The sequence below is a fragment of the Talpa europaea genome, assembly GCF_964194135.1.
Source record: "Talpa europaea genome assembly, chromosome: 6".
Lineage (NCBI taxonomy): Eukaryota > Metazoa > Chordata > Mammalia > Eulipotyphla > Talpidae > Talpa > Talpa europaea.
In genome coordinates, this window is record NC_140072.1 from 56,302,304 (window position 1) to 56,317,615 (window position 15,312).

The 15,312-nt window shown below is 47.9% G+C and overlaps 1 protein-coding gene across 14 annotated transcripts in view; it reads right to left on the reverse strand.

The window, feature by feature from the left end:
- Window positions 1–4,679: 4,679 nt before the first annotated feature.
- DYSF (dysferlin) overlaps window positions 4,680–15,312 on the reverse strand; it is a gene marked incomplete at both ends in the record, with an annotated part of 204,204 nt that continues 193,571 nt past the window's right edge. For all 14 annotated transcript variants that reach the window (XM_084235744.1, XM_084235740.1, XM_084235742.1 and 11 more), the window contains 4 exons: window positions 4,680–4,718; window positions 8,363–8,510; window positions 9,768–9,877; window positions 11,524–11,702. In XM_084235744.1, the coding sequence (XP_084091870.1) occupies window positions 4,680–4,718; window positions 8,363–8,510; window positions 9,768–9,877; window positions 11,524–11,702 (476 nt within the window). The remainder of the gene's footprint in view (window positions 4,719–8,362; window positions 8,511–9,767; window positions 9,878–11,523; window positions 11,703–15,312) is intronic.

The following is a 15,312-nucleotide window of genomic DNA, read 5'->3' on the forward strand; positions in this document are numbered from 1 at the left end:
AAAAAGTTTTCAAGGGAACAGAACAAAAGTGTCCAGTGAAGATGCTCTGAACTGCTGTGTGTCCTCTGCTTTGGGGGACAAAAATTCCCTAGAATCTTTTCCTGCCTCCAGCCCAACCTCCCAAATAACCTCCACTACCTCCCCCTCACATCTCATTGGCCATAAATGAGTCCAAAGTCTCTTCCTAAACCAATCACTGGCAAGGACAATGACTTCACTGTGATTGATTTGATCTAGCAGGACACCTGCCCCTAGGGCTGGAGATGGCTCCCTTCTCAGCACATGGCCTTAGGGAAAGATGAACTTACCAGGGTTCTTTTTTGCAAGGAAAGGAAGGGGGTGGCTGTTGGAGAAGGAGACCCACAGCGTCTGCCAGAGGCATAAAATCAAACCACAGTGGGGGCCTCCCCGGTGGCGCAGCGGTTGAGCGCTGGGTTGCGAAGCTGCCCGCGGCCTCTGCGGCGCCGGTTCGATCCCCGGCTGCTTCCCGGCCACCAGAGGAGGGTCCCGCATGGCACGCAGACCTCTCCTGCCGCCCGCTGCTCCCCTCAGCAGTGTACTTCGGTCCTTCTGCCTGCTCTGCTCCCCGCTCTGGCTCTGGTGAATTCTCTCACCCTCCCGCGCTTCTGACTGTACCCAGTGCATGTATAAACAAACAAAGAAAGAAAGAAAGAAAGAAAACATGCCTCTATAAAAAAAAAAAAAAAAATCAAACCACAGTGTATGAAGCGGGTGGGAGGTGAGACTATGGAGCTAGCAAGTGTAGATGAAGCTCTCTAGAACTTTGTGACGGAAGAAGAGAGACCATAACCACAGGAGTAGATGGAGGGCAAACATGTCAGAACTTCAAACCATTCACAAAGCCAAACAACTGGGAGACAATTGAGTTTATCTCCCCTCTCATGCTGTCTAGCCCCCTCAGACCTACCCAGTCAGTCCCCCATGCCTATCCAGTCTAATTGCTCAGTGTCGCTGCAATTCTCCATTTCTATGCTAGTTTCTCAATCGCAGCACCACTGGAATTTTGGACTCAATAATCCTCTGTGTGTGGAGGGGGATAGGGTAGGGCAGAGGCAGGAAAAACTGTCCTGAACTTTGAAGGATGTTTAGCAGTTACTGGTGCCAGTAGCACCCTTGCTATCCCCTGAATCATGATAATCAAAAACATCGTCAGATATTGCCAGATGTGCCCGGGGGTGAGGAGAAGACTAGCAAAATTACCCCTGGTTCAGAACCATCGCTCTGTGCCCATGAGGAAATTGTTACAGATATTTGAACTGGCCTCTGTCTTTGCACACTCTGTCTGCTCTGTTGTCTTTTCCACCTCTTGCCCTTGACCTGTAACCATTGCTCCCCCACCAGTGTATTGTAGCAGCCTATTTACTTGTCCCTGTCCCACTCAATTGCGAGCTCAGGGTTGGGAGATGGAGGGAGAGACAGGAACCATGTTTATCTTGCTCTCTGGAGCCCAGCACCCTGTCTGATAAATAGACAGACCTAGATAGATAGATAGATAGAGAGAGAGAGAGAGAGAGAGAGAGAGAGAGAGAGAGAGAGATTTCTTCAATGAATGAAAGGCATAAGTGAATGAATAAATGAATGAATGAAGAATGTGTTGCCTTTCCGATCTCCCCTAGTTGACTCCTGGACTAGTGAACCCTCTCCACTGGTCACCCTGAGCAATTGTTCCGTGCCACTTGTGACCACATACATTATTGGGAATTGGGGAGATCATTGAACCTTCACCTTCTAAAAGGCTCAAGTTTTTTGTTTTGTTTTGTTTTGTTTTATAATTTTTTTTATTTTTATATTTCCCATACAATTGCAACCCCCTGATTTTGACCCCAACCCCTCCTTTCCCCACCCTCCTCCCAAGTGTGTCTCTGATTCATAGCTGTTTGTTGATTTTGATTTTTTTTCTTTCTTATAGTTATTCTTTTTCCTGGTCCCTTATTTAGGTTTTCTAGATTCCTGCTATGAGTGAGACCATCTGGTATTTTTCTTTTTCTTTCTGGCTTGTTTTGCCGAGCATGATCCCTTCCAGCTCCATCCATGTTGCTGCAAACTGCATGTGTTTACCTTTTTTGATTGCTGAGTAATATTCCATTGTGTATATGGAACACATCTTCTTGATCCAGTCATCTATTTTGGGGCATTTGGGTTGTTTCCAAAGCTTAGCTATTGTAAACAGTGCTGCTATAAACATAGGGGTGCAGGTGCTCTTTGGAATGGATGTTTCTGTGTCCTTTGGGTAAATACCTAGGAGTGAAATTGCTGGATCATATGGAAGCCCTATATTTAGTAGGTGGAGGAATCTCCACACAGCTTCCCATAGTGGTTGGGCCAGTTTGCACTCCCACCAGCAATGCAGGAGAGTTCCTTTCTCTCCACATCCTCGCCAACATTTGTTGTTTGTAGTTTTTTTAATATGTGTAAAAGGCTCAAGTTTTATACAACCTGAAACCTACCCATTTGCCTCCAGAGGACTCCTATCAGAACTAAGCTAGAATGATTTTTCAAAACCCACACTTCTGATCAATGTCAGTCCAATTTCAAGTCCTCCCACACCTCTTCCTTGCCACCAGAATGAAGTTTAACTTCAGCTATAGGCACAAGGCCCTTCAGCATATGGTCTGGCCCTCCCAGCTCCTCTTCCTCTCACCTCTGCTTCCCTGCAGGCTCACTGGACTCCAATAGCTCTCTGCCCCAGGGCAGCTGGTGCTCCTTCTCTCCTCCTCCCACAGGGTACAAACATCCATGGTCTCCTAACACACTCTTACCTCCACACTGAGACCCATGGAAGGCCAGGAGCCATATGTAATTCACTGCCTCAGGACCTTCTCTGGGGCAGCCAAGTGGAGTGTCTCAACAAGTGTTTGTTGGATGTGATGTCTCTTTGCCATCCGCACTCTCACTGCCTGTGAATTTTGCTTGGAGGCCTGTACGGCCCTAGGGAGCAGCTTCAACCCTAGCTCTATAATGGAGCCAGCTATGGACTAAAGCCAACCCAAAGGATAGAGTAGAGAGAGAATGCAAGTTCTTCGTGACATAGTTGAGAAGCTGGATCAGCCCTTGCCTGAAGCCAGTCATTCTAACTGTTTCATTTCCTTTAAATCATTAAATTTCCTTTACTAGTTTGAGTAAGGTTTTCTATTACCTATAACTCAGAGCAGCAGGAAAAAACAAATGAGTAAATGAAAAAATTAAAGCGTGGGCACAATGTCCCCCAAAATTCTTTTAATCTGGCTGATAGTTGCATGGTATGCATTTACTTCCTCTTGCTTTCCTGTATTTGGAAGAAAAAAAGTACTTTCTTTCCAAAGCTAACACCCTCCCCTACTTCTCCAGAAACTGATTCTCCTGTGTCTTTGATCTTTCCCTCGGCAGTGGCTCTTCTCTTCCTTCGAAAATGCTCAGGTCTCCCTAGCCTCTAAAGCTTTCTTGGCACCTCCTGAACCGGCTGCACCATCTCTTGCTTCTTTTTGCCTCTGGGCTTCTCCCTGGGACACTCAATGCCTCTACACGATACGCCCAGTGAGTATTCAGGGCAGACTCATCACCAGATTGACCTTCCAAGAAGGTCTCTTGCCAGGGTTTCAGAATTCCCAGGACCCTAAGAGAGCTATACATTGAGAGCCACCCCCAGCCTGAACCTCTTCGGAAGAGACAATCACTCTGTTAGACATGATCAAATCTGTTGAAATTGCCCCCAATTTCACCAATTAGAAGGGGATGAGGCAGGGCCTCAGTCTGGGTCCCACAGTACAGCAAAGGGCCAGGGGACCTGGGAGGATCTCTCTGTAGCCTTGAGGCCTGGGCCAGGGGAACAGCCTCACAGCAGGAAATAGGAGAAGCCCTCCTGGGTAGTAGGGTAGGAGGCAGTCAGAGCCGTGCTCCAGAGTTCCAGTCCCTCAGGCCATTGGAAATACGATGTTTTCATACTCTGCTTTTTTTCTTCACTATGTTCCTGCTGCTTCCAAAGATGAATCCCGATTCCTTCAGGAGATGTCAGATCCATGGCTAAAACTAAGCTTTAGACCACAGAAAAAGGTGTGTTTTGTCTACACTAGATCTTTAAAGCAGGGTGAGGAAGCAAAGGGAGGGAACCTAAAGAAATCCCAAGAGCATGGAGCAATGTCACAGCCAGGGGTCCAGGAAGTTCCCTGCCTGGAGAGTGACTGGCCAGCCCTCTCCTGGAGAGTTCATATGTATAAAGAGGAACCTCTTCCCAGGTGTGGCCAAAGAAACCAGAGGCACGAGGGGGGGAGGGAAAATCCTGGAGAAGCAGAATGTGCTTGATCTTTAGGCAGGTCTCTAGGCCCACCCTCCCCCAACCCCCGCCCCAGAACTCAGAACACTGACCCAGAGGTAATACACAGGCCCCTGGACACAGCCCCCCCCCCCCAACCAGTTACACCCCACTCAGATACTACAGAGACACGTACCAACACCACCTCGTGGTTCCAACTGTTTTATACTGAAATATATATGGGCTGATCCAAAAAGGATTGGGTTGGGGGCAGGAAGAAATGATGAAAGCAGGGTGATCCCAGGCTCAATGTTACCAACTCTTAGAGTATGTCCATCTGTCTGTCTGCCTACCCTGGCAGGACAGTCAGGCTGGAGTCTGGAGGAGCTCAGTGGAGCTGGGCAGAAGAGGCAGCCTGCGTTGAGCTTCCTCAGCTGAAAGGCTTCACCAGCTTCATGGCAGCATAGTTCTGGAAGGCAGGAGGAGGGACAGGTGTGACAGCTGCTAGGAGGAGAAGCTGGGAAAGAAGACTCATCTTATCAGACACCTGCTGGCTCCTTGCCCTCCTTACCCCCATGCACATTCAGCAGAACCTTCTCCCCTCCCAGTGCTCTCTCATCAGTCAAATTCACACCCTGCTGAAACCCCACGGGCACCTCCTGCTTGGGGCTGCAGCTGCCTGAATTGCTGTCTTCTCCCTTATCGATGGAGGCTCATCCCACGTTCAGACCTGCTGCCAAGACTCAGGACCTGGGGCCTGGTGAGCGGCAGACCTACCCAACCTCTTCCATCAGACAGGTGGTCTGAAGGCACAATCACCATTGCCCCCCAAGTCCCCTCCCACACACCACCACCTGGAACTTGGGGCTCGCTGGCCACCATGCTCCTGTACATGGAGCAGGGAGAAGGTGGGGGAGGGGAGGTACAGGGATGACCCAGGACGCAAGCCAGCGGGTCACCTCTGATTAAGCCCTGGCTGCTTCAGGACTGACAGGAATCTCCTCTCCCCACTCACCACCACCCCCCAAACCATGAAAACACATACAACACAACACAGGACTCCTAATTGGGACAGTATGTTCCCCAGCGCCTGCCGGGGAAAGCCAACTCTGGAAACAAAGCCGGCCGCTCCTTCCCCGCCAGATCGCCTGCTGCCTCCCTACGCTGGCCTTGCTCCCGGCTGGCTTTGGGGGGAGCTGAGAGGAATCAAACAGTCTTTCCTCTCTGTCCCCCTCCCAGGGGAATTTCCAAGAGGGTGGGAGGTTAGGCCAACTGGAGGGGATAGCCCTGGCCCTGGGTCCCCCTTCTGCCACACCTGGGAAGAGGTTTCTCTTTAGGCCTTCTGTCCCCAAGGCCTAAAAGTCAGGTGAGGTTAACCAGGTCTGGGACTTGGCTGGAGGGAAGCAGAAACTGCCCATCTTGTAGCAAAACATTCTGCAGCCTCACCTCAGGCACAGACAGCCCCGCTATTCTGATACCCCTCACCAAGGACCTGACCCCCACAAGCCAACACTGAGAGAGGAGGGCAAAGTTGGTATTTTCAAAGGACAATTTCCAAGAGAACTCAAGGAGTGCAATGCCATGGCTGGGGCCCAGAAAGCAGGGGCCGTGCTCTGACTGGGGCTACTGGCCCAAGGGCTCCTCTGCTCCCGCACATGGGGCCTGGGCTGAGCTACCCCGGGACACTGGAAGCTCGCAGTCTGAAAGTGAATGAAGAGCTCCCCTCCACCTTCCAGCTAGACAGCGGGGCCTCCTTTCCAGCTCCTGCAGGCCCAGTCTGTGGCCCACCTGCCTGGCAGGGCAGCACCTAGCCAGCAGGGACAGGGACTAGGCAGAGAAAGGGGCAGTGGTGACATCACTTTCAACTTGCTTCCTTCCTTCCCTGGGCTCCCCGGGAGGAGGCTTGATTTGATGTGCAACCAAGAGAGATATTTCCCCAGAGAAGGGAAAGAGATCTCCTCAGCACAGTCACAGTAGGTCAGAGTTAACCTTGTCCAGCCCCCACTCACGCAGATAGGAAGGCCTCACCAAGATCACACAGTGAGTCCCAGACAGAGCAGGAACCCGGCCAACATTTCCTGACTCCAAGGGCAGACTTCCAGCCGGCCAACCAGTTCTTAAACCTTAATGTGCCCAAATGCCGATTCTCCTCAGCAACCTGGGGCCAGCACAGGACTCTGCTTTTCTAGACAGCTCACGGGTACTGGTGCTGCTGCTCCACCTCCTTGAGGAGCAAGGGTGTGCACTGGCCCTCCTTTGCCTAAACCTACCCTGAACCTCGTGATGGAGCATCTCAATGTACCCTGGGTTTCCCATGTTCCCCAGTAGACCGAGCTCCCCAGCAGCACCAGCTCACAAGCCTCTCCCACATCCTCACAGTATACCCTTACCTCATGCTTCAAGTCTCCTCCTGAGCTAAATGGCAGCTAGGTACACTCAAAATGAGAGAAGGCAAGCCTGAGGGCAGACCAGGCTAGGGAAATCATACCTTCCCGACTCCGATGGGCAACTTGGGCCTGCCCAACGGGGAAAACACTGAGGGGAAGTCCTGGGCCAGAGCTCAGATCCCAAGTCACCACTGGGAGCAGCTTTATCTCCAGGCCCCACACAGTAACTGCCCTTCCAATGTCCCGGATATAATGTTGTATTTGTAATTTCGTCTTCCTTTGCTTCAAGAGGGCCCCCCAATTGTCCAAATTTCAGATCTCAACAATCTGGATCCACCCCTAGACAGCAGCCACATTTTGCCAATAGGCCGTGACCTCCGCGGAGCCTCAGCACACGGTCAGCAGGGCACTCCAGGCAGCCGTGGACTCCAAGGGTTTCCAGGGCCTGGCCTGCAGCCCAACATCACCACCGTGGCTCCAGGGCCTCCTTTGCTGCATGTGTCACAGAGGGTGCCTGGGGCTTGCATGTCCAGGCCAGACCCCTTTCTCTGCTGTACCCCACAGTTCATGAAACCAAGGACCAGAGGGGGTGGCATGTGGTTGTAACTGGCTCTCTCTGCTAATATCATCTGGCCAGCCACAGGGCGAGGGGGCTCTCCATCCTGTCCCCCTTTTCCTCCTGGAGGATGCACAAAGCAAAGTGCTCACAGGCCAGGAACTCCCAGGCTGCAGGCACAGTGCCTCTGACCGGTGGCCTGGTGCTGACTGGGACTGAGGCCACAGTGGCCCCAGCCTGGGAGTTGTGTGCAGGGTGTCATGTAGCCCTGAACCTGTCCCTTCCCCACTCTGGTGTCTATTTCTTTGCCAGTAGGTGTGACCTGGAGTTGATTTTACCATTCTCTCTACTTTGGTGTTCATTTGAAATTTTCATATTAAAATTTTAATTTAAATTTTAATTCACATTAAAAATCAGGTACCAGCCTGGGAACCCTTCAGTCCCTTCAAGGTCTGAAGCTTCAGGAACATGGGGAACTGGAGCATCCCCAGGATTCCCCTAATGAGCTATGAGAACTGAGAAGCACAGACAAGGAAGATCTTTTGGTCCTCCTCCCTTGGGAGGGGCCCTATGGAGGCGGGGGTGAGGGGAGTTGCAAGTGAGGGTCCACACCCTCAAAATGTGGCCCTGGCAGCCCTTTGCCAGTTATCAGCTGGCTTTTTGTCAGGTGAAAGGGACCTCCGGAGTAGCCCCTACCAAGTAAGAGACTCCTGGGCCAGCTTCCCCACCCCCTAACCCCCCTATCCCGCTCACCTATACCTTCCCCCATGCCTGCCCCGCTGCAGGAGGCAGGACACACTCCATCAAGTCCTCAGGGGGACACTGAGACCCTCTCGGCCCTAGGTCGTCCCTTCCTGGGGGTCTTAGTAGCTTCCACCCTCACCAACAGACAGACCTTCCCCTCTGCTCTGCCACCCACACCTTCCTTCCTTTCCAGACCCAAGAGAAATCCTCCTTCAAGGAGATTCCCCTGCTACCCTTGCCATCTCTGTCCAAGGAGCCTGGCCTTCTGACTACATATTCCAAGGGCTGGCTGAGGACAGCTATATCTCACATCAAGAGCAAGAACTCAGTTTCCCCCACTGGACTGAGAGTACAGGCTATGTCTCCCTCTCAGACCAGGGGCTCCCTCAAGACTGGATCTGTGCCTGCCCCCTCAGGCCTGCTCACCGGGAAGGCATAGACGAAGATGCCTAGGAACAGCAGCAGGATGAAGAGGATGAGGAAGAGGATGATGGTGCACCGGAACCGCCGCCATAGGATAAACTTCATAGTCTTGTACGGGGAGGTGAACCAGAGGAAGGAGGTGTCAGGGCGCCTGAAAGGAAGACCCCATTGGTCAGCAGGGTCCCCCTTACAAGGCTTCTTTGCCCAAGCCTTGCTGCCGAATCCCTGGCCCTCCACTGTCGCCCCCCAAGGCCCCAGCCCCTACCCCCAAAATTTATTCCCTTCTCCTCCCAGCCTTTGCTACAGTGTTCATGCCCCCTATGCTGCCAAGCCCTAAACATGCCACTCCAGGACACTTTCCTGCCGTCCTCTTCTTCCTGACCCAGGACTTCATCACCGACTAGAGATTTGGGAGCCAGGTAGAGGCTCGAGGAGCCCATATTAAGAGAGCTGTGGCCCACTCAGCCCCAGATAAGACTCACCCCTTGCCTAAGCTGGTGCATGGACCGGGAAGGATAACAGGAGGTAAACCCAGAAAGTCAAGAACCTCAAAACCTTTCCCCAGTCAGCCTGGAAACCCAAAGAGCTTGCAGCATTTGGTGTCTCTATAACGACTGTTTCACATCTTTTGCAGCTGCTGGGTCTGTGCCCTGGTCTCTGCTCTTTCCCAACATCCTTGGATGGGAAGGCCTCTCACCTCCCTGCCACCATGGTGCTGTGGACAGCACCGTGACAAAGCACTGCCTGCACTGAGTCTGGCTTCCACGGACATGGCTGTGGGGAGGAAGCAGCACACACATCCGGTCCCCAGTAACTGCCTTCAAGGCTTCAGTCTCCTCTGGATTCATCTATACCCCTTAGTGGTGTGTGAAGGAGGACAGGCAGGGACTGCCCTATTTCCTAGTTAGGATAATGAAGACGGTTTAAAGCCACGTTGACACCACAGTAGAACCACAGAAGGCAGCTCGGTTAGGGGAAGATCTTGGTCAGACTCCAGGGCCAACCAGACCGGAATGAGGATTACAGTTTCACCTCTTTCTTAATGGAATGACCTCACTTAGCTTTGCTGAGATTATTTCCTTGTCTGCAAAATGGGGACAGTACCAATTAGCCGGCAGGGAACATTCCACCACACAACATATACATGCCATACGAGGGGACGCTTGGCATGCAGCTCACAGCTGCCCAATGGTGATTGCTTCTGGAATTAACTGAGGGAGCCGGTGTTCCCAAGAATATGCCAGTCGTCTGCTCCCTAAGACCATGTGACCTTGGACATGTCACAGCTGTCTGTGAATTACGTGGGTCTTGAGGCCTCTGCATATCTATGAAGCGGAGTATCTCTCAGACTGTGGTTATACCCCCAGGCCCTCCTCTGCAGGCATCAAGGGTCAGAGGTGACACTAACCTGGGGTCCTCAAGCTTGGGGTTCATATTGGGTTCATCCCGACCCTGGCCAGCGGGCCTTTCCTCATGTTCACTCTCCGCCACGATCTCCAAGGTCATCTCCAGCTTGCCCTGCAGGGACAGAGGGAAACTGTCAGGGACACAAAGGCTCTGCCTCATGCTTGAAAGGGGGCCAGGCCAGGCCAGGGCCACTTAATTATCTTTTTTGAAAAGATATATAGTTGATCTGATTACAAAAGCAGTACCTGCTCCTCGCAGAACATTTAGAAACTACAGACAGGTGTGCAGAAAGGAGAAAGGCAGCCATGCTTCCACTAGAGACAAGTCCTGTTAATGTCCCTATGTATGTATCTGACCTGTTTTTCTCTGTAAATATATGAAATACCACACTGTGAATTTTTGTTCCATAGCTTGCTTTTTTCACTTAGGAATATTCACTTAGGAATTTCACTTAGTTATATAGTGTGTAAGGTTTGATTTTAGTATCTGCAAGACATTCTGTGGGGTGGTTGACCATAATTTATTTAGTAAACTACTTATTTTGGTTTTTCTGGGTGTTTCTAACTCTTTGATATTTTAAATAATGCTGCAACAAACACCCTATAACCTAAATTATTAATTTTAACTGGTTAATTTTAGGGCATATTTTAGTGGCATGAGAGAGTCCAAGGACATACACATTGTTGAATCTCCCCCTACGTACTACCCAACAAATTGCTTCCTCAAGTGTAAAACCACTAGGGCTCCCAGCAGAAGTAAATGAGAGGGCCTGTCCTGCATCCTCACCAGCAAGGAGAATTTCAATTTTTGTATTCTGATATAACAAGCAAAAAAGAATGTTTTCACATTTTAAAATAGTGCATTATTTCACTCTTAAGTGGAAAAAGCTTTTTTTAATGTTTAATGATTTGTACACCTTTTGCATATTATCTGTGCATGCTCTTTCCCTCTTCCTTTTAATGTGATAGCACGCCTTAATCATTGTTATAATTCCTTACACAACCAGGACATTTTATTTCAAAGGCTACTCTAGAGGTTAGTTGGCTGCAGGCCATTTCTAAGTAAACTGTCAAGGATTCTCTTCCCCTCCAGAGGAAAGTGGATTCCCCACAGTCCCCATTCGCACCATTAAGTAGACCTCTGGGCAAGGAGACTGGTACAAGGGTCATCCCTTGAAGCTGTGCCCCCAAGAAGAGGCCCAGGTCAGAAAGGAGCCCAGGACATGGGTCCCTGTGACAACAGAAGTGCAGAGTACCCATAGAGGCGCTGGAGATAAGGGTATCTTTTGATGTAAATAGGTTTGCTAGGGGTGTGAGTTTCAAGAAGTGGAAGGCTGGCAGCTGAAGGGAAGAGAGACGGTGCCTAGGAAAGTTAGGGGTGGGGGCCTCCCTGGTGGCGCAAGGGGTTAAGATGCAGCACTATGAAGCTACTGGCAGCCACTGCCGCACAAGTTCAATCCCCAGCTGGCCAGAGAGCAACCCACATGGCGCAGCAGACCTCTCCTGTCTCGCCCGCTGCTCCTCTCAGCAGTGTATTTCAGTCAATCCGCTTGATCTGTTCCCCACTCTGTCTCTGGTGAATCCTCTGACCCCCCTCACTTCTGGCCTGTACCCCAGTTCTTGTACGCATAAATAAATAAATCTTAAAAAAATTTTTTAAAAAAGTGGAGGGTAGAGAGGGAGCGTAACAGGCATGTGCCCAGTGAGTCCATGGGAGTGCCACTCCCACACTCCAGCAGCTAGAGGCAGCAGACTTACCGCCAGTGTCTTCTTCTCACCCTCTTCTGCCACACAGGGCCACCAGCCCTTCACTGTTTTCTGTTCAAAAAGGGACACAAACCGCTCTGGGTGGAAAGTGTCATCCAACTGATCCAAGGAACACTTCTCGGCCGTCTTGACCGGCTTGGGCATGTGGTTGAGATCCAGGTGCAAGGAGCCTGTGGCAGAGAGGGGGGCTTTGACTGAGGGTTTCTCAATCACTGCAAGCTAGGGCCACCCCAGGGCTGGGCAGGTGAAAGGAAAACCCACTGTCACCTCCCCATCTTCTATCCATGGGTAAACCCCATATACTCTCCATCTCTCCAGTCACTCCCTCTCATCCCATCTGTGCAGCTGCTTATCCACCCACTCACACATCCTCATGCCCATTAATGTACCTTTATTGAATCACTCTTTACAGGACATCACACTTGCTCAACAACTCACCTCACTGTATACAAATCCATTCATTCCCCCTTTGTCCACAGCCATTCATGCATCGATTTTTTGAATTATTTTTATTGTGAAAAAATATTTACAACATAAAATCTGTCATTGTAACCATTTGCAAGTATACAATTCAGTGGCATTAATTTCACTCAAAACAGCCATCACCGCTACCTAGTTCCAAAACATGTTCATCCCCCAAACAGAAACTCTATACCCATCAAGCACTAACTCCCCATTCTCCCTTCTCTCAGCCCCCAGTAACCTCTAATGTAATTTCTGTCTCCATGAATTTACCTATTCCAGATATTTCATGTAAGTGGAATCATACAATATTTGTCATTTGGTGTCTATTTATTTCACTTAGCAAACTGTTTTCAAGTCATTATTTAACTTCTTTTTAAGGCTTAATAATATTCCATAGAATGGATATGCCACATTTTGTTTATCCGTCATCTGTGGACAGACACTTGGATTGTCTTGACTGTTGTTAATAACACTGCCTGGACAGTGTCACACAAGTGCCTTAGTCCAGTCTTCAATTCTTCAGTGTATATGCTGAAGAGGAGAATTGCTGGGTCCTATGATGATTCTATGTTTAGCCTTTTGAAGAACTGCCAGAATGTTTTCCACAGTAGCTGCATCACTTTACATTCACACCACTAATGTATGAAGGTTCCAGTTTCTCCACATCCTCTCCAACACTTGCAATTTTCCACTTTGGGTATATTTTTGTAGCCTTCCTAGTAGGTATGAAGTATTATCTCATTGTGGTTCATCCACCAATTTTTTCATCAGCCCACCTCGTTATCCAAGCAACCATCTTTATACTGTTTCATCTATTTACCCGTTATTTCCCTGTATAACTCCATCCATTAGGTCAGACCATACAAAAATGCTAGTCTGGTATTCAATAGCCTTTGACCTATAAAAACAATTTTATGTGGTTTCACTTAATCCAATCACAACAACATGATGAAGTTGATGGGACTGGGGCAGAGTTACTAAAGGGATTAAGTGAAAGCGATAAATCTAAAAAATGTTTTCTGAGATCAAATTAAAGAAATTCTTGAATACCATGCAAAGGACATTAGATTTTTTTTTAAGCATAGAATGCTCGTTACTGCAAGTAACGATTTGGAACTATTTTTCTAATTTTCTTTCTTTCCATTTATCCTTCTACCCACCTATCTGCTTTGATCTAACTACACACATCCTTCTAGAACTACCATTTGTTGAGCACATATCGTTTTTCTAGCATCTGTGCACCTCTGTATCAGCATTCATCAAGCTATTCCTCCACCCACACCTCTCCACCTTTCAAGTATAGATGAATGCATATTTCCCATCCCCTTTGGTTTCAATACAATGAGAAAAAAATAAGGAGACACACACACACACACACACACAATTACCCCAATATGACGCATCTACATAAAAAACTATGAAGAAACACAGGACTATCTCTGAATGGCAAGATTCTAGATTTTAACTATCACTTTTAAAACAAAAGTGATAAATATTCCAAAAAGTACAATATATAACTTGAAAATAAATATGAAGGAGTCAAAAAAATCTCATGGAGTAAAAAAAGCAGTAGTTTCAATAGTTTCATTTTTAAGACAAATGATGAACCTATTAAACTTTAATTTGAACATATTTCCTCATTCAGTAAAAATGCAGATTTCCTTTATTTTTAAAATTAATTTTCTAAAGCCTCACCCCATGAAGGAAAGGTGAATAGACAGATGCCAAAAAGTTTAAGTTTGTAAACAAAGAAAGACTCCATAAAAAAATTAAAAAGCAACTAAAAAAATGAGAGAAGTTATTTGTAATATAGCCTTACTACCTAAAAAGTTTGAAAATCGGGCCTCCCTGGTGGTGCAAGGGGTTAAGATGCAACCTATGACACTATGCACAGCCACTGCAGCACCGGTTTGATCCCCTGCCAGGGAGCAACCCAAGTGGCACATCAGACCTCTCCTGACTTGCCCGCTGCTCCCCTCAGCAGTGTATTTCACTGCATCTGCCTGTTCTGCTCCCCACTCTGTCTCTGGTGATTCCTCTCACCTCCCACACCTCTGGCCTGTACCCCAGTTCTTGCATGAATAAATAAATAAATCTTTTTAAAAAAGCTTGAAAATCAATTAAAAAAAAAAGCTTAAACATCCCAAAACCATGAAAAAAAATCCCATCAATAATATGAATAATAAATACATTTTAACACTCTACCTTGCAAGTCATGAAGAAATTAAAATGAAAATAGAAAAGAGGACGGGCCTCCCCTGTGGCGCAGCGGTTGAGCGCTGGGTTGCGAAGCTGCCCGCGGCCTCTGCAGCGCCGGTTCGATCCCCGGCTGCTCCCCGGCCACTGGAGGAGGGTCCCACATGGCGCGCAGACCTCTCCTGCCGCCCGCTGCTCCCCTCAGCAGTGTACTTCGGTCCTTCTGCCTGCTCTGCTCCCCGCTCTAGCTCTGGTGAATTCTCCCACCCTCCCGTGCTTCTGACTGTACCCAATGCATGTATAAACAAAACAAACAAACAAATAAATAAATAAAAGCATGCCTCTATTAAAAAAAAAAAAATTAAAAAAAAAAAAAAAGAGACAAAAAAAAAAAAAGAAAATAGAAAAGAGGTATCGTGCTGGAATTTTTTTTTTTAAAGATAGCGGAATTTTTTTTTTTTTTAAAGATAGCACCAGTAGCAAAAGTTTAAGGTAAATAGTGCCCTTGTATAACTGGGAGCTTAAAAATAGTGCCCTTGTATAACGGTGGGAGCTTAAAATGTCAGATCTTTCTAGAGGGCAATTGAGTTAAATGTTTTGAAAACCACTAAAATGCACAAAAACTCTAAAAATATGCTTCTTAGATCAGGAAAGATGTACAAAGGGTCAAAAAAAAAAAAAAAAAGCATTGGAAAACTGGAGGTGACCTGTGTCTCCTCCCAGAGAGGATGACTTAGGCTAAGACCCATGTGCATGATGGAACTTTACACAGGAATTAAGGATGCTGCAGCCGTATGCATATAAACAACAGCGACAGAAGGGATATTCTTTAAACATTAAGTTTTTTTTTTTTAAATCGGGATATGAAATAGTATGTATAATACCAATCCATTTCAATATATACAGATAAAGAAAATAGATAACATTGTTAATTTACACATGAAATAATATATGCCAAAATATTAGTGGAGGTTATCTCTGAATAGTGAGATGATAATCAAATAGAAATCTACATTTTCCAAAGTCGGTGCAGGAATTATGTATTCCAGAATAAAAAGTAAAAGGATGAGAGTCCTTTTTGGTATCATGAATTTGACACCCTGGATCTGTTATGATGAA